Genomic DNA, 24,642 nt, shown 5'->3' on the forward strand with positions numbered 1-24,642 from the left:
GAGTTTAAGAATTAATGTAGCTTGACGTATTTCTTTAATATGTACTTTATTATATAGATACAAGTATTGTACGCATTCAGAATTAATAAAAGTAAGTTTTTCACCTTGTAAATCATAAGGAGAAAATAAAAATAAAATAAAAAAATTTTAAGCACTTCCTTTATATAAATGGACAAAAATTAGCGAAAAATGTGTTCTTATAGAAAGATATATTCTTGCTAAACTTTGATTTTTAAATTGCAAAAATATTTACGAGAAGTAAAAATATAAAGGCGAAGCGCAATTGATTGACTAATAATATCTCCTTTCCTACCAACATTCCAACTCAAGTAATGTGCGCTTCACTTTCATATTTTTACTTCTCATAAATATTTTAGCAATTTAAAAATCAAAGTTTAGCAGGAATATGTCTTTCTATAAGGAGACATTTTTCGCTATATTTTGTCCATTTATATAAAGGAAGTCCTTAAAATGTTTTATTTTATTTTTTATACTCAGCTGAGCAGAGCTCACATAGTATATTAATTTTGTTCGCATAACGGAAATCCGTAACGGCATAAACTAATCGAGATAGATAGACTTCTATATACCAAAATGATCTGGGCGAAAAAATAAATTCATTTAGCCATGTCCGTCCGTCCGTCCATCCGTCCGACCGTCTATCCGTTAACACGATAACTTGAGTAAATTTTGAGGTATCTTGATGAAATTTGGTATGTAGGTTCCTGGACACTCATATCAGATCACTATTCAAAATGAACGAAATCGGACTATAACCACGCCCACTTTTTCGATATCGAAAATTTCGAAAAACCGAAAAAGTGCGATAATTCACTAAGAAAGACGGATAGAGCGATGAATCTTGGTAATGGGCGTGGCACCGCCCACTTTTAAAAGATGCTAATTTATAAGTTTTGCAAGCTTTAATTTGGCAGTCGTTTAAGATATCTTGATGAAATTTGGCAGCAACGTTACTCCCATTACTGTATGTGTACCAAATAAAAATTAGCAATGACGAACACGCCCACTTTTTAAAAAAAAATTTGTAAAAGTCAAAATTTAACAAAAAATTTAATATCTTTACAGTATATGAGTAAATTATGTCAACATTCAACTCCATTAATGATATGGTGCTACAAAACACAAAAATAAAAAAAGATTTCAAAATGGGCGTGGCTTCGCCCTTTTTCATTTAATTTGTCTAGAATACTTTTAATGCCATAAATCGAAGAAAAATTTACCAATCCTTGTGTAATTTGGTAGGGGCATAGATTCTATGACGATAACTGTTTTCTGTGAGAATGGGCGAAATCGGTTGAAGCGACGCCCAGTTTTTATACACAGTCTGCCGTCTCTCCTTCCGCTTGGCCGTTAACACGATAGCTTGAGCAAAAATTGATATGTCTTTACTAAACTTAGTTCACGTACATATCTGAACTCACTTTATCTTGGAATAAAAAATGACCGAAATCCGAATATGACCAAGCCCACTTTTTCGATATCGAAAATTACGAAAAATTTAAAAAAATGCTATAATTCTATACCAAATATGAAAAAAGGGATGAAACCTGGTAATTGGATTGGTTTATTGACGCAAATTATAACTTTAGAAAAAACTTTATAAAATGGGTGTGACACCTCCCATATTAAGTAGAAGAAAATGAAAAAGTTCTACAGTGAGAAAACAAAAGCCCTTGGAATCTTGGCAGGAATACTGTTCTTGGTATTACATATATAAATAAATTAGCGGTACCCGAAAGATGATGTTCTGGGTCACCCTGGTTCACATTTTGGTCGACATCTCGAAAACGCCTTCATATATACAACTAAGGGCCACTCCCTTTTAAAATCCTCATTAATGCTTTTAATTTGATACCCATATCATACAAACATATGCTCGAGTCACCCCTGGTCCACCTTTATGGCGATATCTCGAAAAGGCGTCCACCTATATAACTAAGGCCGACTCCCTTTTAAAATACTCATTAACATCTTTCATTTGATACCCATATCGTACAAACACATTCTAGAGTCGCCCTGGTCCACTTTTACGGCGAAATCTCGAAAAGGCGTCCACCTATAGAACTAAGGCCCACTCCCTTTTAAAATTCTCATTAACACCTTTCATTTGATACCCATATCGTACAAACACATTCCAGAGTCACCCCTGGTGCAACTTTATGGCGATATCCCGAGATGGCGTCAACCTATACAACTATGGCCCACTCCCTTTTAAAATACTCTTTAATACCTTCCATTTGATACCCATGTCATACAAACGCATTCCAGGGTCATTTTCCGACATGGTAATTTTCCCTTATTTTGTCTCCAAAGCTCTCAGCTGAGTATGTAATGTTCAGTTACACCCGAACTTAGCCTTCCTTACTTGTTGTATTTTTTTTTTTTTTTTTTTTTCAAATCGCCTGCAAACATTTAAGCACTTCATTTACATCGGATCTAATTTAGTTCCATCAACAATGGAATAATTCTAGACCCGCATAGAATCGGATGCATTTATGGCTTTATTTTATGTTAACCATGCTTTCACGCTAAAAACCACATAACCAGTGCATTTTATTAATGCAGCCGTTAAATCGTAAAAGCTAAAGCCACTCGCTATGTGCCACAAAAATAAACGAGAAAACGACTAAATAACTATTCCGCTGAACTTCATGAAATTAATGTAATGCCACATTCCGTGCTCCCTGAACATGTACGCTAAATCACAATGCGCATTTTTGTTGTTAATATATATGTATGTATATTAGAGCGGGTCAAATTTCTTTTCCATCAGGAGTATAGTAAATACGTAATCTACAGATGATCCTAAGAAAAATTTCAGAAGACACCATAGATCTATCTTCTGACAGAATTATAGGAAAAATATCATATTGGGCTCACTTCAAAGGTATTTTACGTATATTTCAGAATCTTTATTAATATCTATAGTGTTTTTGAATTTTAGTAGAGCTATCAGGCTTAAATTATGAGAAATTAGCGGAAAATGAATTTTTAACTAATATATTATCATTTTTAACCAATTTCTTACGGAAATTTTTTTCTTTACAGTTAAAATAAGTTCAGAACATTTCCAACAACCTTCGTTCATACAGTTTTTCTTTTTTCGAATTCGTTTTAGTAGAAAAAAATATTCAAAAACAAACCTATATTTTCAAGTAATAAGCAAAAAAACACAATTTTTATTATTTTAATGTAATTTATTTAAAGAATTATTTTTTTACTTAGAATTGACCGTTTTAACGTATTTTTCAAAAGAAAAGTAATGTTATGTTATTATTTTTTAAAATCTTTTTTGCTATCCATTAGTGGTTGTTTTTCACGATGACGACTCAAAAACACTATAGATATTTAATACAGATTCTGAAATGTACGTAAAATACCTTTAAAGTAAGGACAATATGATATTTTTCTTATAATTGTATCAGAAGCTATGAAGATTTTTTGGCCAAACCCTACATTCATATGGCAAAATATCTATTTTGCAAAAGTGGGGGACTCGAAATCGGACTTATAGCTATGGTGTCTTCACCTCATTCTAGAATCATTTGTACATTACGTTTTGCTATACTCCTGATGAAAAAAATCCATCCATACAATTTGAGATATTAATACAGATTCTGAAATATATGTAAAAAAAATACCTTTGAAGTGAGCCCAATATGATATTTTTCTTATAATTCTGTCAGAAGATAGATCTATGGTGTCTTCAGAAATTTTTCTTAGGATCATCTGTAGATTACGTATTTACTATACTCCTGATGGAAAAGAAATTTGACCCGCTCTAATATACATACATATATATTAACAACAAAAATGCGCATTGTGATTTAGCGTACATATTCAGGGAGCACAGAATGTATATATATATAGCTAGGTATTTACAACACCATAAAAAGAAATGGAAAGCATTAGCCACATGACGATAACCAAAATTGAAAAGTTGCGTGCCAAAAAGAGCACTTCTATGAAAACTACGTTTTGAGATTTACGTGTTTTAAACATTTGAGGTGATATAGTATTTCTGTTGTACTTTGTATATGAAACATTTTCTCGATACACAAATATTAGGTGTGTATTTTTTACATGTATATACATATGCACTTAAGCTTTGTATGAACTGCCAAGTGCACAAATTTATCTACACTTATGAAATTGTTGCACAGACATTATCTAAGCGATGATAAGCTTTTTTACACGCAAATGTCGATGTATAAACATGTAAAAAACGCGGCTAGTATATCTTAAACTATATACTTCTTCTTTACGTGTGCTTGTGACTTGACGTCTCATAAACGACTGAACCAGTTTTGATGCAAGTTTGTGTGTGTCTCCGAAGGTATGATTTACATAAAATTTGATACACGGGTACCTCATTCACTGGCTTGTTATTGCAGAAACTTTTCTATCCGGGAGGTGGACCATAGACCGACTTATTCCAAAAAAAAACTTATTTCTGGTGCAATTTGCAATTTGATTTGGTACAGAGTACCTCCTTTAATAAGCTTAAAATTAAGAAACTCTCTGGCTAGTCAAGCTGTGGTCGGCCAATTCGAAAAATTTCTATTAATGGTGCGATTTGCTTGATTTTGCCATCAACATGGCTTTCGCAAAATGCATACCACAGCGCTAAACGCCATAAATACTCAGATATATTACAGACTAAATTAGAACCCCAAAACAGGACGGTGCCTGTGGCACTCGATCTGTCAACAGTTGTTGACGCAGTCAACCCGAATGCTACTCTAAAACAAAGACCCCTTCCCCTTTGTATCAAAATATGGGCTGCAAATTAGCTGAGTGATCGGCAGGCATGAGTGTGGAATATTGCCGGTTCAACAAATTGGCCGTATATTAAGTCGTGCACGAAGTCATATCTCATGAACTAAAAAGCTGAGGGGATAAGCGATAGTGTCGTCTAAGGCTGCCGTAAAGGAAACAAGAATTAAGGGAATTAACTCCTAATTTTGAGAACAATTAAATATTAAAGAATAAAGGTCAAAAACAACTGGCCCACGCAAATGTATGCTATCAACTTTTGAAGATAACTATAATGTCTCATAGTATATTGACCTCTTGAACAGTTTCAGTGCATATTTGAGGATTTGGTTTTCTAAAGCAATTTTGGATGCAGTGCAGCTGAGTTTGCTGTTTCCAGGAATATAGCCTAAGGAATTGAGAATCTTAGCAACTGCTTATTTGCAAGTTTCTACGGCATGAAACGTTTGAGGCGCAAAGTCGTATTTAATCACTGTCTAAGCAAATCACAGCTTCACTAATAAGCACATATTCAATCGCAGCTCAAATCACGCGAGCAAGCACCTGATACAAAATGAATCAGCAAAACTGTGATTTTGTGATATTTTTCCAGAAAATGCCTCTTGTACACAATTCATTCATGTCTGTGTTGAGAGAATATCATAAAACATTTACCATTTCAGAAAAATCATATTCTTTAGTTGCTTTAGTTATGAGACGCACTTTATCCGCAGGTGTACGTGCAAATATTAGATGTGAGTGCGTGAGGTATGCAACATGTCACAGCACAGGTCGAATTACATGAAAATTCCGACACGAAAAGAGAAACAAAGCCGTCAGCGATTGCTGAAACGTTTAACATATCTTGTCTAATGCAGATCAATAATAGTGCCTTTGTGGCGCCACAATCGCAAATGACGTTGACTTTATGAGTGACATTACAATTTTTGTGAGGTTGACCAAAACGAGACTTTAATAATAATTGGACGTTATGACAGCGCACTGCCCTCAAGTGACCCAATGAGACCAGGCTATCCCGTTCATTATTTTTTTTTTTTTTTTTATTTATTAATTTTATAATTTTTTTTTTTTTGGCCGAGTCATTGATGGGCAGTGGTTTGTCAAGCGTCGAGATATAAAACTGCTAAGCTACAGAAGAAAACTCATCAGCTGAGGGTAAAACTTAAATTAATAAAATATAGAAACAAAGATATACAGCACTAACGATTAAGAGAGATAAAGACAGTCTTTTTTATAGAAAAAAGGGTGTCCAACATATCAAATATGGGAATATTTTATGGTTGTAGAGATATCGTTTATAAATATCAAAAACAAAATCGGGCCAAGATAGCTGCCCTGAGGAACACCAGAGGTGACACTAGTGATAACCGAAAACATATTTAAAGATTACTCTTTGAGTTCTGCCACAGAGATAGGAGGAAATCCAACGAGTGAGACTAGGTTGAAACCCAAGCATGTCTAGTTTATATATAAGAGAAAGGAGTGGCATACTTTATATAATAATTTACTAAAATCGGTGTATATAACGTCGGTGTGAAGACTTTCTCTGAACCCGTTCGAATTGTGAGTTGTGAACTCAAGTAAATTAGTTACAGTTGATTTTCCCTTACAAAACCCATGCTGAGAACTTGCAATTAACGTTGAAATCGAAAATTTCAGGTGATTTTAAACGATTTTTTCGAACAACTTTCGAATAGCGGATAGTCTAGTTATGCCAGGCTAGTTTTCAATAATGCCACTTTTATGGAAAGGGATGAGAAAGGATTCCTCCCATGCCATTGGGAAAATTCCATACATCAAAAATAGGTTAAACAGATCAGTAAGATGTTTGTAGATGAATTCTGCATATTTAAAACAAGATAAGGATGTGAATACCACCATAAACAGGAAGACCGCTGTTGCCTTGCACTGCTGCTTGGGGGCTTTCAGCAAGAATGTCATGCTAAACATGGAGGTATGTATGGCTAGTCTTCGTGATACCCTCTTTCTGATTTCTAGCACTCTAGTCTTCTTACCAGCCTCGACTCTATCCCTGACAGGAAGGACTATTGTGTACCGATAGCGGATACCTGTGCAAAATTTACCACATTCATTCTCCCGAGATAGGAATCGGGAAGGGGACTCATCTCGGCAGGGTACCAGTTAACTTGTTCAGGGATGAGTCGAAGCTGGACGGAAAGATTGGTGGTGGTCAAGGGGGATGCGGTGGATGAAATGCTATTCAATGCTACTACGGTTAAGGAATTTAACCCTTGCACGTTTATAAGGAAACCAAGGTAGTAACAATATTTTTTTTGGTTTGTGTCTTTTTATTTTGGTTTAGTTCAACATAAAATTGAAAAAAAAAAATTTTATTTTTATATTGATGTGTTTTTTCAAAGGGGAAAAGGTATTGCGAAAAGGTATTGTTTACAGAAAGAAAAGTAGTTGCGCAGATTTGTTTTAAAATAAACACAAATTATGTTAGCAATAACAAACTTTCTATTAAGTACTTTAATATAATAAATATTAGTGATATTCTGTAAAACAATAACGTTCTGAAGTGTAACATAAATGGACATTACATGTAGAGCAAGTGTTATTTTTGCGATTCTCTACACGATTTTTTGCACACTGTACGCATCTTTTCCTGTTAGTTACCTTCTTCGTTATATGTGAGGGTGCTCCGTGCTTATAAACTAAAGATATTCACCTTTTGGTCATAACAACTGACTTCGAAGACCTTTGTCGAGATGTAAAACTGCCAATTAGCGACCGGGCTACTACCTGGCGAAATTCTAGAATTGTAACCAAACTTCCTTCGATGCGTTTAGCTTCGTGCAGCTTGCAATATATTATACACGAATTATTCATAGCGATATCCAGCATGTCGAAAATTAGTCGTAGGTAGTATTTTATTTTAGCCTTTCTATCCACTTCGTAGCATGCCTTTTTTCGGTCCATTAAATCAACCCCTCCCATGTTTCTATTGTACTTTACAATAACTTCCGGGCATGTTACACTCATCTTCTCACCACTACCTTGAGCCCGCCTCTTGACTGTAGATGTCAGTATGGGATATACAAAATTTGTCAATATAAATACAGCTTTGTTATCCATCCATTTTATGAAAGAAATTCCTTTGCTACTGGTCGTGAAAATGTCACCCCGTTTCATATTTTTGTCAGCTGGAATATTTTTTCTATTTGATCGTACTGTCCCACAAGCTTTTATATTCATGTTTGTCAATTGGTACTGAAGATTATGAGAGTTGAAAAAATTGTCGAAGTATAGTTCGCAACCTAAACCCTGTAAATTCCCACACAATTGCAACACCACCGATTCCCCCAAACCAGTTTCAGGACCGCTATTTTTTCTTCCAACCCTGCACCATAATTTGAATCCCCATTTTATGGGCTTATTCTTCACATATTGTCTCATTATATTGTGACCTTTGAACTTAACCATATGTTCGCCTATTGCCTGGTTCTTGGTATTGGTAATAGAGCTTTGAAAAGTTCGATTGAAGTGCTCCAAAACGGGCGTATTTTGAATGATCTATTATAATTTAGATCGGTCCTACGCGGCTCTTTAGAATTGTCACTAAAATGCAAGTTTCTTCGTATTTCTTCGAAACGGCTTATAGTCATCACATTGGCAATGTAAGGAACCCCCATATCAATATCTGTAGACCAATAGCTCCAAAATATAGGTAAGCAATGATAGCTCATTACATAGTTCATTCCGAAGAAAGCTTTCGCCTCTTCACTACTGGTAGTAAAAGATCGGCTGTTTTGTTCAGCATAACGTATTGATTCAGGAACTATAATCTTATCAATTAAGATTTCGAAGTCAGCAACCTTATCGAAAATGTTTACAGGAGTCAATTCCTCATCAGAAGTGCGGTTGCTATCAGCAATAAGAACCTTATCGAAATCGTATTCTTGTTCCTCCAGAAAATTATGGGGCAAATACGCATTTTTTCGCCAATTAAAAGATGGGGCACTAGCACTTCGTGGCTGGTTTTGAATTACATCTTGCTCAAGAGGGTTTGAGCAACGGTAGTCACCCCGGCATTCAGATCATCAGCTAAAAATGTTTGGTCATCTTCATCAAGGAGCAAATCATCCTCGTCGTCGCTGTTGTCAGCCATCAAGACTTCTATAATTTCTTCTTCCCACAACGAGAATTCTCTGCGTCGATTTAAAAACATTTTTGACACCAAAATATACGAAAATAATATGGAAAACCTGAAATAATTACAAAGCATAAAATATTAATAGTTGAAAGCAAAAGTCTCCTTTGATGCATATAGGGACACCCTTTGCGGTTTTTTTTTTTTTTGCTTAATTTTCATCACTTTTACCAAAAAACCAAAAGTATGTAATAAAGTATTAATTTTACTTACCAGTGAGTATAAGTCAAGTAAAAAATGATCGAGATATATTCTTTAGATACAATTAAACAGTTCTAGTTACTGATGACTTGCTAAAGGGATTTCTGCTTCTTTGTCCACGAGTATTTACACACATAACGGTTTTTATCCATGTTGCCATCGGTAAAACTTAACAAGGTATAGTCAAGTTCAAATAAAATGAAGTTAGAATTGTTTTGGGTTGCCAGTATTGCTGCAAATGGTGAAAATTTCTCGGGGACATATATGTCCCTTATGCGTCTAAGAGTTAACATCTACTCTGATAGCGAAGCGGCTATCAAGACCTTGAGCTCAAATACAATGTGATCGAGGGTCATCTGAGAGTGCTTGACATCGACTGCCATTGCATCGAACTATTTTATAATTAAGATTTTCTGGGTTGCGGGCCATAGTGATATTCCGGACAACTGTCAAGCGAATCTCTTTGTCCGCATCGGTATAAATAAACCGGATGAAGATTTAAAACAAAAAAAATAAAAATAAATGTAAGCCACGATAACCGCCATAGAAGTTTTAGGCCGATTTTCTCCTCCAATTTGCGTCGTGCGCCGTTTTTAATTTTCCCTACAAATTGGCGGGATGGGACCTATTTGTTTTTATGCCGACTACGAACGTCAAATGAAACGCAGATGAATTTTTTTAATTAAAAAAAAACTTGTTCCTAAAATTTTGATGTTGTTTTTCCCAGGGCGTGAACCCATGATCTTCGCTGTGGTAGGCGGAGCATGCTACCATCACGGATGAAGATTACCGTAAGGATTTCGTCCTTTTGTTTGCTCCTACATGTATGGGCCTCGAGTCAGCCCAGCAAACGTTGGGCGAACACCACCTCTTGCAGGGTAGCAAGATTCTTCTGGCCGGAAGTGGATGGCAGGAGGTCTGTAGAGAAGACTTGGTACACTATGGCTCATCTATCAAGGGTTATTGGGGTTTTGAGAGGTCCAATAAAAATCCATGCGGTACATTGCAATATACTGGACATTCTATCCTGCTACATCTGTATGGAGGATGATGAGATTGAATTATTGAGTCACTTAATGCTTGATCGCCCAGCTTTTGCAAGAACAAGGCGACAGTATTTCGATTGCATCCCGGAAGATTTATCCAAGGTTGAGATCGGTCTCATTAGAAATCATTTCGTTGCAAGATAGCTTCCCGTCCAGGGCAGCAGCCGCCTAACCTAACCTAACCCAGTCTAAACCTTGTGGACGTCTTCTCTTTGACGAAACGATTAACTAGACCATTTGTTCGATATTATGATTAGAGCTAATATTTGAACTTGTATGTTTGTATGTAGGTAACTATTTGATATCATAAAACAACCAAAATGTGTTACATATACGCAGAGGTAGCCGTCTGTTCAAGTAGTACGGAGATGCTTTCGTGCAATTGGTTGTTTTTTACTTAAAAAACTTGATTATAAAAATACTTTCATGAAAATGAAAAGGTATACTAACTTCGTCAGGAATCTCAAAATAGCAAGTAAAAGGAAATAGATAGACCCACCAATAAGTATACCGAAATTTTCAATATAAAAAGCTGAGTTGATATAGCCATGTCCGTCTCTCCGTCTGTCCGTCTGTCTGCTTGTATACAAACTAGTCCCTCAATTTTTGATATATCTTAATACAATTTGATGGTCGGGTATATTTAGGCGTCTGATTAGACATTTGTCGGAACCGACCAGATTGGACCACTAAAGCATATATCCACCATACAACCGATTTTTCAGAAAAGATGATTTTTGTCTCATCTTCCTCAATTTATCAGATTGAAGCTTCAAACTTCACCGTATGCTTTCGTATATTGCACATATTGTTGTCTGAAAAAATGGATGATATCGGTCGTATATACACATAGCATATATCTTCAACAACCGATTGTTCAGATAAGAAGCTTTTCGTAATTGCTGCCCCTTTTAACGGCTTGAGGCTTAAAATTTCACCGAATGTTTTCGTATAGAGCATTCATTGTTGTCTGAAAAAATTTGATTGATCGGTGGTATAAATAGTATATATCTCATACAACCGATTGTTCCGATAAGAAACTTTGATATATGTATAATATAAACTGTTATTTTTGCCCCCTTCTTAAGGGCTAGAAGCTTGAAATTACAAATACATTTAGGAATATTGGCCTAAACACGCCACTTATTATTTATTTATTTAAATTTTCTTACTCCAACAATAAAAGATTTTACACTTGAATACTTATTTTAATTACTTCATTTTCATAATAACAGCAAACAGTGAATATGCTCCTCTCATTGTAGAAAAAAATGTATCCAAATGTATTCTTACCATGCCTCCAGCCAAGGCGGTCGTATCCTTTAGAGTACGTTCCGTAAAAAGAATCATCAGCTTCTTAAATCGTGGCGTTTGTTCTGTCCAATTACAACAAAATATCTCATAATGTAGTGAACCAAATAAATACTGAAGATTACTGCCATAATAACAAATTGGAAATATTTGGAATGCCATAGCAGAAAAATATATAACATAATAAACGCGCTCGAAAAGTGTATCTGTATAGAAGAGAATAGCAACCAAGGTAATGCAAATATTAAATGCTGATACGGTCAATTGTATAAGCATTGGCCAAGAGATCAATTTTTCTAGAAGATTGAATAATCTGCAACAAAAAATAGAGAAAAGAGAAAATTTATACCAAACTTTCTTACACTAAGAGGATTAAAAAAATGTCAGAAAATCCAGAATATAAAAAATTATATGACTGTCGTTAGTTTATGTCTTAATAAGGGCGATGTTTTATATAAAGAAACCAACCAATTACACGCAAACATAAGACAGGTACCGGTGCGTATATGCAACTTTTTTTATTTGGTATAAAAATATAGTTACATATACACAAACATACAAGGGAAGCTAATATTAATTCTCTTAAAAATTAATGTTTCCTTATAAAAATGGAAATTCTCTCAACTTCGATAGCTAACAATTTCAAAATGATCGTTAGAAAACCACAAAATTAAATCAAAATACCCACGAAATAATCTCGGTTAAGGCCAAAAATGATCTTGAAAGCAATCATTTAAAGATAGTACTCCAGTAATACCGAAATGAAAAATAGCTTCAGGAGCTATCCTAAAAACAATCCCGCACAAATCACAGAATTTTTGCTGAAATAGTCTTGGAATGATCGACAAATTTTATCACGAAAGTATCCGAAATGATCCCGAAATAATCAAAAATGATACCGAATCGTAGGCGTGCGTGTTCAAATCCCACTCCCGACAGAAAAGGCTGTGAAAAGATTTACAAGGTATAATCGAAACAGCTCTCACCTTTTCCGTCCTGATGTCACATTGCTTAAATTTGTTCCAAATTTTTAAATAAGATACCGAATACATTTCAGAAATTATCCCTAAAATAATCCCGAACTAGTCAAATCTTACCCAGAAATTATAATCTTTAAACCGTTTCAAAAACCATACCGAAAAAGTCCATATTCGTGAACCGAACCCAAAAATATTGCTTTAATAATTCTGAAATAGTTTTCAAAACAATTTCGATATGATTCCAATTGATTCCGTATTGAATTTCGGAATGAACCTTGAAATAATCCACATATAGTTCTTAAATGATGCCGAAGTAGCCACGAATTGATCCTGAAAATTGCTGCGACATAATAATTTAATTTTTATAATGAAATTATTCAACGAAATTAATCAAAGTGATACCGAAACGGTTAAAAAATAATCCAGAAGAGAGGCCAAAATTATCTCGAAAATTTTCGAAAATAGTCCTGAAACAGTCTGATATAATCTAACATTCTTCTCGAGATGATAATTCTCAATGGGATAATCTCGAAAAATCGTCAATCCGGCAATAACCCCTTAAGTAATACATAGACCCGATATTACCCAGAAACAATCCTAAGAACAATTTAAAATTTATTTTTTCGATGAGGGTCGATCATCAATCTCAAAATGATCCAGAAGTAGAGATGCTAATAAAGATCTGACACAAAACTGTCACGAAATTATCAAGAGATAGTAGCACAAAAACAAATTATCTTTTTAACTCATGGTTAATTTGACATGAATGGTTAAACTCATACATTTTTGACAAATTTTAAAAATTAACTCTGGGTTAAAAGGTTATTTGCCTTTCTGCAAGTGAGCCTAAAGGGTTACAAAGTAGTGCGGAACTAAACCTAACTTATGTTTTGAAATGATCCGAAATTTTACCGATGTGATTTTAAAATTATGCTGAAATTGTACCGAAAATAATCTCGAAATGATGCCAAGGTTATCTCGAAGTTCCGTAATGAAATGGAAATAGTTAAGAAGTGATCTGAAAAAGGTCGTAAATAAAACCGGTAACAGCTCCAAAATTATTTCAAAAACAGTGTCGAAATAGTGAAAAAAGGTTTCGAAATACCGGAGATACTGAGACAGCACTAATCCTGAACTGACCCCTAAAGTAATGCCTAAATATGATCCCAAGAACTATTTAAAAATGATATCAAAATTGACACCAATCAATCTCAAAAAAATGTCCAAAGGTTATTTCTAAATGATCCCAAAATAGCCATATAATAATCCTGAAAATAGTTCCAGGACGATAATTTTGAATTGAAAGTCACTTAGAAAAGAATAACGAAATTATCCCAAGATAGTACCAAAATGATTCCGGAAAGGGTTACATAGTAATCCAAAAATAAGCCAAAAATTATGTTGATATTATCTGAAAATAAGGAAGTTTTTGAAACAGAACAAAAATAATCTCGAGGCATACCCAGTGATTCCAAAGAAGTTGTGTAATAAAATCGATACTGCTACGAAACTATATCAAAATGGTCTCGGAAATATTCCTTAGCCCCCCAAAAAGTAAATGATCTGCCCTCGAAATAAAACCTGACGGTGTCTCAGTAGGAGGCGAGTGATCTTTTCTAAAGATAAAGTCGAATCTGCATGTTTCATATTTACCAAATTTCACTGGTCTCGATCAAGTCGACTCAGAGTTATAACAATTGCAAAAACCGGTTCTGGAAGAAGCGTTGACGGAGTGGAAGGGGAAGAATGCGACACACTTTTGCAAAGCTGCTTGGAATTGATCCATGTACATGAGCCATTTACTAAATGTTGTAAGTAAAGTACAAATGGACTTTATAAGTTATAACGATTTGAGGATACTGTGAGAGAGGGCAGGGTGGCACTGTCCACATTTCCAATATAAACCACAGACTTAACGTCGTTGGTCGATTTTAATATACCTAAAGCTAATTTTAAAAAACAAGCAAGGACGGGACTGTCTTCAGCTGTGCCGAAGACTTCATACCTTTCATAAATGGGGCTGAACAATAATTTTATCCCGTTCATAATCTCCAAATAATCGGATGTATAAGATAAGAAATATATAGATGTACATACCTAAACGATTTTTAAGATAAATATAAAATAAAAAATGGCAAAAAACCCCCTTATCTGAACGATCGGTTGTATGGGATATAAATTATATATAGCTCCGTTGGAAATGATTTTTACAGGAAATATTCTATGGTATATTAGAATATATATCACCAAGTTTCACGTTTTATATTGGAAACTGAGGGAGAAATGGCCAAAAATCTTTCTATCTGAACGATCGGTTGTATGGGATATATACTATATATAGCTCCGATCAAATTGATTTTTTCAGGATATCTTCTATGATATATTTTTGAATATATATCACTGAGTTTCACGTTTATACTTTTTAAATTGCAGCAGCAATGACCAAAATCGTCTTATCTGAACGATCGGTCGTATGGGAGATATATGTTATAGTGGTCCGATCCTACCGGATCCGACAAATGTCTAATATAATACAAAAATGCATCCTTGTACCAAATTTCGTTGAGATTTCTCAAAATTTGAGGGACTAGTTTGAGTTCCAACAGACAGACAGACAGACGGACGGACGGACAGACGGACATGGCTATATCAGCTCAGTTCTTCGCCTTGATCAGTTCGTTATACTTAATGGTGAGTCTATCTCATATATTTCTCAACGTTACAAGCATCCGACCAAAGTTAATATACCATTTCATGTTCATGAAAGGTATAAAAACAACGTTTAAAAGTAGTTAGTAAATAATTGCTCTCAAAAAGCATGTGCCACTCCCTCCTTTCAACAAAAAAAATAAAGCAAATAGATCTTCTTAGTCTATTGGTTATATGCATTACAAATTTCTTAAAAATCCATTGCGCCGTTCAAGCGTTATTTATCCACAAAAAATATTCTCTTCTCAGGGGGCATGTGAGCCAGTAACTCTTTCTTAATTATTACTATCCGCGTTGCAAATTTTCTCAAACCCTGTCCAGCCAATCCTCCATGATTAAATCACAAAATCACTATATATAAATCAATTAAAAGGAAACATTTGAAAATTAAATTTTCCCAGGGGCGCAAGACTTTCTCTTATTTAACGAAAAAAAGTCTATAGTTCTTTCCAGTCTATGAACTATCTGCATTTTACCCTTCATTTAAATCTGCTGAGGCGTGATTGTGTTACAAATTTAGCTACAAAACATTAAAAAAAAGTAAAATAATCCATAGGGCATAGGGCCCCCTTTTTTTAAGAAAAAAATATTTGTAGATATCTGCATTTAAAAATTGTATTCAAATATTTTCATACCTCCATCTAAATCTGTTCCGCCTTTCTAAAGTGATGATTTCACAAAAGTAATTAAAAAATAGATAAAATCTAACTCTTACCAGGGACGTTCGACCACCTTCTACTCAAAGAAATATATGCTTTACTTCCGTCCTGACGCTTAGCTCTCTGCGTTCAAAACTTCATGCGAATCTTTTCCGGCGTGGTTGTAACACAGAACAAATCACAAAACATAAAAATAAAAGTAACTGTTCCCATTGCGCGTAGGATCCGCTCCTTTTCAAAGAATAGCAATCTAAAGCTCTCTGCCCTCAAAATTTCATTCAAATCTCTTCATTCCTTCAGGCGCAACTGAATCACACAGATTATTCAAATTAAAATCAACTTTTTCCCGGGGGCGTAGGACCCCTCCTATTCAACACAAAAAAAAAAAAAAAGGCCATAGTGCCACAGGACCTTTAGCTTCTGATTTTATCTAAATCTAATCAGCCGTTAAGGCTCAGTTGAGAAGCAATTCGAACAAAAATTTCAAAAATAACTATTCCCAGGGAGTTTATAACCCTGTTAGCTCTCTGTGCCAAAAATGTCATACAAATCTGTTCAGACTTTCAGGTTTGACTCTTCGCAGGTTACATAGGACCCCTCTTATTCAATAAAAAATATCATATAATATCTGGACATTCGGGTATACATATATCCAAACCTTCTTACATAATGATGTGCTTTTTGTTCACTTACTTAAATAGATTCTTCTGATCCTTAATGCAACGCACCAACTCTTGCTCATTTTCATCTTTATTCACACAATCAAAACCGATCAGCCTAATGCGCATGCCCAACAATTTTATATGGCCCGATAGCAAACAAAATGCCACCGGCGGTAATGAGTCATGAATATAATTTTGCGTTATTTGATAAATTGTACCAAAAAACTGATAAACATTTGTCAATACAAAATTCATCCTTGTCGCACGCCAATCATATGGCAACCAAGCTGGGTATAATAAGCTGCGCTCCTGACGAAACAAAAACCCCAACTCACCAGAAAAAGCGATCAAAGCATAAACGCATAAAAACCCATAAGCAATATTACGTACACTCATACACATACGCGCAAAATATTTACGCTCCACGTTGCTATGGACACGTACATCCAATTCTGCGTAAATTTCCTGAATCTCATACAAGAGGCTTAACTTTTGGGTATACACAAAGAACTTTATGGTGCATGTCAAAGCGGTGAAGAACACAGTAAGCGTTTTAATATCACCAAGCGTTCCATTTCGAAAGAGCGCCAATGCCAAATGCAATGGATAGAATATGTTCACTAACACTCCAACAACAAATGCGTAAATGAAATAGGCAATACGTTGCTTATCGGTTGGCGGTAGGCCACCACAAATGCGAAAGCCGAGCCAATGAATTTTGAAAAAGGCGTTGCTATCAATAGGTAAGCTCATAGCGTTGTGCACACACTTGACGCGCTTGAGTTGAGTAGTTTTGAATTTCTTTAAATTTGAAGAATCTTTTCGTCGCATTTATAGCAGCAAGACAACAAAGGCTGAACTAAATTACAGGTGCTGCATTTTAGTAGAATATTTAATTATGTAATTTTGTAATCGCTTTTGCGTGTAGTTGGTCATTAATGAAGCAATTACACAAAATTAGGCATTCTTAATGGTAAATCAGCTTAAGAGCTTATGTATTGCTCTAGTATTATATTTGTAAATGGGGCTTTCCATGTATACTCATCCTATCGTTGAATTTTACATTAGCTGAAATTTCAATGAAATTTTGATATCTTCTTGTAACCGTCGAAAATGTATTGCTTTCGATTTCATTTTTGGATGCCTCTGTTCATATGGAGAGTTTTTAAAGAACATTTTGGTTTTTTTTAATTTTTAATTTTTTACTTATTTTATTCTTTTTTTTTTTAATTGTCGGCCTGGGTACTCGCTTTCTGAAGATTTTTTTATAAAACTTAAATAAAATAAGTCACTCATAACTTTTCTGCTTGTTTTTGTTAAAATTCCTAATGCATTTTGAATCAACGTTCGCGCTGGAATTTAGACTTTTTTTTTCTGAATTTTGTAAATTTTTGGGATATTTGAAATTTTTTACTCATCACAAAATTGTCCTTTTCCGTAATTCCTGGTTTGCTTTCGATTTCATTTTTGTATACCTCTGCTTGTCTGGAGAGTTCATAAAGAACATTTCTTTTTACGTAATTACCAAATTTTTTACTGCTGAATTTCCAGAAATTTTGTTCTGCTTTAGTTTTTGGATATCTGTATTTGTCCAGATAGGTTAGGTTGAACTGGCCTGGCCATGCCCAGATAACTCATACGCATTTTCTTTCCATTTTTTTAGTTTTAAGATTTGTTTAAATGTAATTCTTGTTTCTTTCTATTTTATATAAATAAATAACTAAATACTTGGCGCGATTTACCTCCGAGGAAATTTTGTCAGGTCTTTTCTTGCAATTTGCGTCGTGCTCCTTTTAACTTTCCCTAAAAATTGGCGAGACGGGACCAACATGTCAACTACGAAAGGCATCTCCAAGGCAAATGAATTTTCACTGAGAAGAAATACAGTAGGAGTGTTTGCCGCATCACTTCCGCGAGGCGATCCCGATTAGAAACACTTTTTTCTAATTTAAAAAAACAAATTCTTTAATTTTTGATGTAACTTTGCCTGGATTTCAACCCAGGAATCTCATTGTGGCAGTGAGAGCACGCTACCACCACACCACGCCGGCTGCCGTCTTGGATAATTTTTTAGTACCTGGGCCAACGAGCTTTGCTCGGCAACGTTTCGTTGTGCTGGCAACGTTTCTTTTTTTTTTTTAATTTCGAATAGGTGGCAACCTTAAATGGCAACCCAACTGAAAGATGTCACCAATTGTAATGCGAAGTGAAATACCTTTCGTTTGATACCCATATCGGCATATCTCATGCAATTTTTTTTATTTCGAATAGGTGGCAACCTTAAATGACATCCCTACTCAAAATGTCCCTATTGTAATGCGGAGTGAAACACCTTTCGTTTGATACCCATATCGGCATATCTTATCCAATTTTTTTTTATTTCGAATAGGTGGCAACCCCAAATGGCAACCCTGCTCAAAAATGTCCCTGTTGTAATGCGGAGTGGAATATCTTTCGTTTGATACCCATATGGGCATATCCCATGCAATTTTTTTTAATTTCGAATAGGTGGCAACCCTAAATGGCAACCCTACTCAAAAATGTCCCTATTGTAAGGCGGGGTGAAACAGGTTTTGTTTGATACCCATATCGGCATATATCATGCAATTTTTTTCTATTTCGAATAGGTGGCAACCTTGTGAAACATACTGTGTGGCAACACCTAGGTAGAAAGTATTAGAAGGTGCTACGTTTTCTCTGTGCCAAATTTCATTTAAATCGGTTGAGCCGCTCCCGAGATCGTTCGGCTATACAAACAAACAAGAGTAGCTCATTTAAAGTTGTAAGAAAAGATTTCAAATTTTTGGTGAGTTTGCTGAGAAAAAAAATTGTTAATAAACGATTTTTTTTTTAAACAAACTTTCTAACTTTACTTTTATATGTATAAAAAATTTTTTGACATTTGTTATTTTAATGGATTTGGCTGAAAAAAATAAAAGAAATTCTTTAAAACTTTTTTTGTTTATCTGTTGATGCATTCAACTTTTGAGCAAAAATTTTTGAAATTTTTTCCATTTGTTTGCAATTTTGTTTTTTTTTTTTGAAAATTTTGCAATTTTCTTATATATTATTTAATCCCATAAAGTTTTTTTGACTCGGGTCAAAATTCTCAAACTTGCTTTATTGCTTTCTAAAGGATCTATTATTTTCAGATGGGGTTTGCTTGAAAAAATACAAAAAAGCAATTCATTAAAAAATGTTCTTTATTTAGAACATTAACATATTATTTTTAATAAATTTTTTTTTTTTTAATTTTTGAAAATATAGGATTTTTTACATCTTTTCGATCGTGTCCGAAGAATTCATTAAGAACATTTACGCATTCTTTACTTAATTTATTAAAACAAAATTTCTTTTACCCATAAAATAATATTTGATTTTGGTAACGTTGGTTCTAAATTTATTATTTTCTAATTTCTGAAAAAAACACAATAATGTAATTCATTAAATAGTTTTTTATAACTTGCTAATGGATTTTGAATATGATTTCTTTACCTAAAATTTTCGAAACTTTTTTTTTCAAAATTTTGGAATTTTTAAAATAATTTTTATTCGGAAAAGTTTTTTGTAAATTTTTTTTATTTTGATGTATTGTTTTCTGATGGGTTTAGCTGAAAAAAAATACAAAATAGTTCATTAAAAATTCCTTTTTTTAGAACATGCACGTATTTTTTTTTTTTTTTTAACTATTGAAGATATTGGAAATTTTATTTTCTTTTTGAACCTGCTTCTATCAGTTTATTTTAGTTTTTGTTGTCTTTACTTGTCCAAAGAATTCATTAAGAACATTTCCGCATTCTTTTCTTTGGTCCTGAATTTGTTGTATAAAATTTGGGACTTTGTTTCTAATAATTTTTTTTCTTGTTCTTTTTTATACTCAGTTGAGAAGAGCTCACAGAGTATATTAAATTTGATTGGATAACGGTTGGTTGTACAGGTATAAAGGAATCGAGATAGATATGGACTTCCATATATCAAAATCATCAGTATCGAAAAAAAAATTTATTGAGCCATGTCCGTCCGTCCGTTAACACGATAACTTGAGTAAATTTTGAGGTATATTGATGAAATTTGGTATGTAACTTCCCGGCACTCCTCTCAGATCGCTACTTAAAATAAACGATATCGGACCATAACCACGCCCACTTGTTCGATATCGAAAAATTCGAAAAATCGAAAAAATGCCATAATTCATTACCAAAGACGGATAAAGCGATGAAACTTGGTAGGTGAGTTGAACTTATGACGCAGAATAGAAAATTAGTAAAATTTTGGACAACGGGCGTGGCACAGCCCACTTTCTAAAAGAAGGTAATTTAGAAGTTTTGCAAGCTGTAATTTGGCAGTCGTTGAAGATATCATGATGAAATTTGGCAGGAACGTTACTCATATTACTATATGTATGCATAATAAAAATTAGCATCGGAGAACGACCACGCCCACTTTAAACAAAATTTTTTTTTAAGTTAAATTTAAAAAAAAAAAAACAAGTAAGGACGGGACTGTCATACCTTTCATGAACGGGGATGAACAATAATCTTATCCCGTTCGTAATCTCCAAATAATCGGATGTATAAGATAAGAAATATATAGTGGACAGATGTACATACCTAAACGATTTTTAAGATAAATATAAAATAAAAAATGGCAAAAAACTCCCTTATCTGAACGATCGGTTGTATGGGATAGGTATATACTATATACATATAGCTCCGATCAAAGTGATTTTTTCAGGAAATCTTCTGATATATTAGAATAAATATCACCAAATTTGACGTTTTTATATTGGAAATTAAGGGAGAAATTGCCAAAAATCGTTCTATCTGAACGATCGGTTGTATGGGAGATATATATTATAGTAGTCCGATCCTACCGGATCCGACAAATGTCTAATGTAACACAAAAATACATCCTTGTGCCAAATTTCATTGAGATATCTCAAAATTTGAGGGACTAGTTTCCGTTCAAACAGACAGACGGAAGCACAGACGGACTGACAGACGGACATGGCTATATCAACTCAGTTCGTCGCCCTGATCAATTCGGTATACTTAATGGTGAGTCTATCTTCTATATTTCTCAACGTTACAAACATCGGACCAAAGTTAATATACCATTTCATGTTCATGAAAGGTATAAAAATTAATATCTTTACAGTGTATAAGTAAATTATGTCAACATTCAACTCCAGTAATGATATGGTGTAAAAAATTCAAAAATAAAAGAAAATGTCAAAATGGGCGTGGCTCCGCCCTTTTTCATTTAATTTGTCTAGGATACTTTTAATGCCATAATTCAAAAAAAATCCTTGTGAAATTTGGTAGGAGCTTAGATTCTAGGACGATAACTGTTTTCTGTGAAAAAGGGCGAAATCGGTTGAAGCCACGCCCAGTTTTTATACACAGTCGACGGTCTGTCCTTCCGCTCGGCCGTTAACACAATAACTTGAGCAAAAATCGATATATCTTTACTAAACTAAGTTAACGTAGTTATCTGAACCCACTTTGTATTGGTATGAAAAATGGCCAAAATCCGACTACGACCATGCCCACTTTTTCGATATCGAAAGTTACGAAAAATGAAAAAAATGCCATAATTCTATACCAAATACGAAAAAGGGATGAAACATGAAATTGGATTGGTTTATTGACGCAAAATATAACTTTAGAAAAAAACTTTGTAAAATGGGTATGAGACCTACCATATAAAGTATGTAGAAGAAAATGAAAAAGTTCTGCAGGGCGAAATCAAAAGCCCTTGGAATCTTGGCAGGAATACTGCTCGTGGTATTACATATATAAATATATTAGCGGTACCCGACAGATGATGGTCTGGCTCGCCCTGGTCCAAATTTTGACCGATATCTCGAAAACGCCTTCACATACACAACTACCTCCACTCCCTTTTAAAACCCTCATTAATACCTTTAATTTGATACCCATATCGTACAAACACATTGTAGAGTCACCTCTGGCCCACCCTTATGGCGATATCTCGAAAACGCGTCCACCTATAGAACTAAGTCCCACTCCCTTTTAGAATACCCATTAACACCTTTCATTTGATACCCATATCGTAAAAAAAAATTCTAGAGTCTTTATGGCGACTAAGGCCCATGCCCTTTTAAAAAAACTCACTAACACCTTTCATTTGATACCGATACCGATTCGTTAACATGATTTTAGGAGAATGGTATTAAACAAGCGAGGACTGATGCAGCTGTGAACTGAGATGGGGTGCTCTGAAAGAACTTTAAATACCGTTAACAGTGAAAATAACGGTGAAGTCTAGAACGTCCTCATTAACTTCCATAATGAAAGCAGGGTCATCTCCGCGGCTATGAATGCCTAAAATTTCATTAAGAATGAAAGCGAAGAGTTAAATACATACACCTTATGTCTCTTTGCTTCTTGTCAATATCACATATATATTTTACTTTATATTACAATGCATAACTAATTAGGTAGCAGCGCTCATTTCTTTCTCAGATCCTTCTATGCGTGATTTCATCTAATTACTTGAAAAGTTTCCGCACGGAAAGTCAATTAACTAATTAAATTATCACTTAAAAATGCAGTCCTCAAACGCTGCAAAGTCTCTTTTAAATTGATAAGAGTTTAACACTTAAAAATTCAGCATGAAGCTTATAACAGTTGCACCTTTTCTAAAGTTCACTGACAGCATTTTCGTTTTTATAGTTGCTTGCCACGAGCGCACACAAACACTATATCGCCTACTTGCTTTTGCGTATTTATGGTTGATATGCTGCTGGATATTTTCTGTACTACATCGTATCTGGCTTTTGGTGTTTTCCATAAAGCTAAGGGATATAAAAAAGGATGTGAAGATTAAAAGGGGGAAATCGTAAAGGTAAAGGTAAAGGTAAAGGTAAAGGTAAAGGTAAAGGTAAAGGTAAAGGTAAAGGTAAAGGTAAAGGTAAAGGTAAAGGTAAAAGTAAAGGTAAAGGTAAAAGTAAAGGTAAAGGTAAAGGTAAAGGTAAAGGTAAAGGTAAAGGTAAAGGTAAAGGTAAAGGTAAAGGTAAAGGTAAAGGTAAAGGTAAAGGTAAAGGTAAAGGTAAAGGTAAAGATAAAGGTAAAGGTAAAGGTAAAGGTAAAGGTAAAGGTAAATGTAAAGGTAAAGGTAAAGGTAAAGGTAAAGGTAAAGGTAAAGGTAAAGGTAAAGGTAAAGGTAAAGGTAAAGGTAAAGGTAAAGGTAAAGGTAAAGGTAAAGGTAAAGGTAAAGGTAAAGGTAAAGGTAAAGGTAAAGGTAAAGGTAATGGTAAAGGTAAAGGTAAAGGTAAAGGTAAAGGTAAAGGTAAAGGTAAGGTAAAGGTAAAGGCAAAGGTAAAGGTAAAAGTAAAGGTAAAGGTAATGGTAAAAGTAAAGGTAAAAGTAAAGGTAAAGGTAAAGGTAAAGGTAAAGATAAAGGTAAAGGTAAAGGTAAGGTAAAGGTAAAGGTAAAGGTAAAGGTAAAGGTAAAGGTAAAGGTAAAGGTAAAGGTAAAGGTAAAGGTAAAGGTAAAGGTAAAGGTAAAGGTAAAGGTAAAGGTAAAGGTAAAGGTAAAGGTAAATGTAAAGGTAAAGGTAAAGGTAAAGGTAAAGGTAAAGGTAAAGGTAAAGGTAAAGGTAAAGGTAAAGGTAAAGGTAAAGGTAAAGGTAAAGGTAAAGGTAAAGGTAAAGGTAAAGGTAAAGGTAAAGGTAAAGGTAAAGGTAAAGGTAAAGGTAAAGGTAAAGGTAAAGGTAAAGGTAAAGGTAATGGTAAAGGTAAAGGTAAAGGTAAAGGTAAAGGTAAAGGTAAAGGTAAGGTAAAGGTAAAGGTAAAGGCAAAGGTAAAGGTAAAAGTAAAGGTAAAGGTAAAGGTAATGGTAAAAGTAAAGGTAAAAGTAAAGGTAAAGGTAAAGGTAAAGGTAAAGGTAAAGATAAAGGTAAAGGTAAAGGTAAGGTAAAGGTAAAGGTAAAGGTAAAGGTAAAGGTAAAGGTAAAGGTAAAGGTAAAGGTAAAGGTAAAGGTAAAGGTAAAGGTAAAGGTAAAGGTAAAGGTAAAGGTAAAGGTAAAGGTAAAGGTAAAGGCAAAGGTAAAGGTAAAGGTAAAGGTAAAGGTAAAGA

At 34.3% G+C, this 24,642-nt stretch overlaps 1 protein-coding gene across 1 annotated transcript; it reads right to left on the bottom strand.

The window, feature by feature from the left end:
- Positions 1-11,430: 11,430 nt before the first annotated feature.
- Or59a (Odorant receptor 59a) lies at positions 11,431-17,370 on the bottom strand. Its single transcript, XM_067777193.1, has 2 exons — positions 16,571-17,370; positions 11,431-11,842 (listed from the first exon to the last, which is right to left on the bottom strand). Exons 1-2 carry the CDS (start codon positions 17,368-17,370, stop codon positions 11,431-11,433), a joined length of 1,212 nt encoding a protein of 403 aa, XP_067633294.1.
- Positions 17,371-24,642: the final 7,272 nt, after the last annotated feature.

The sequence above is a fragment of the Eurosta solidaginis genome, chromosome 3 (assembly GCF_040869045.1).
Source record: "Eurosta solidaginis isolate ZX-2024a chromosome 3, ASM4086904v1, whole genome shotgun sequence".
Lineage (NCBI taxonomy): Eukaryota > Metazoa > Arthropoda > Insecta > Diptera > Tephritidae > Eurosta > Eurosta solidaginis.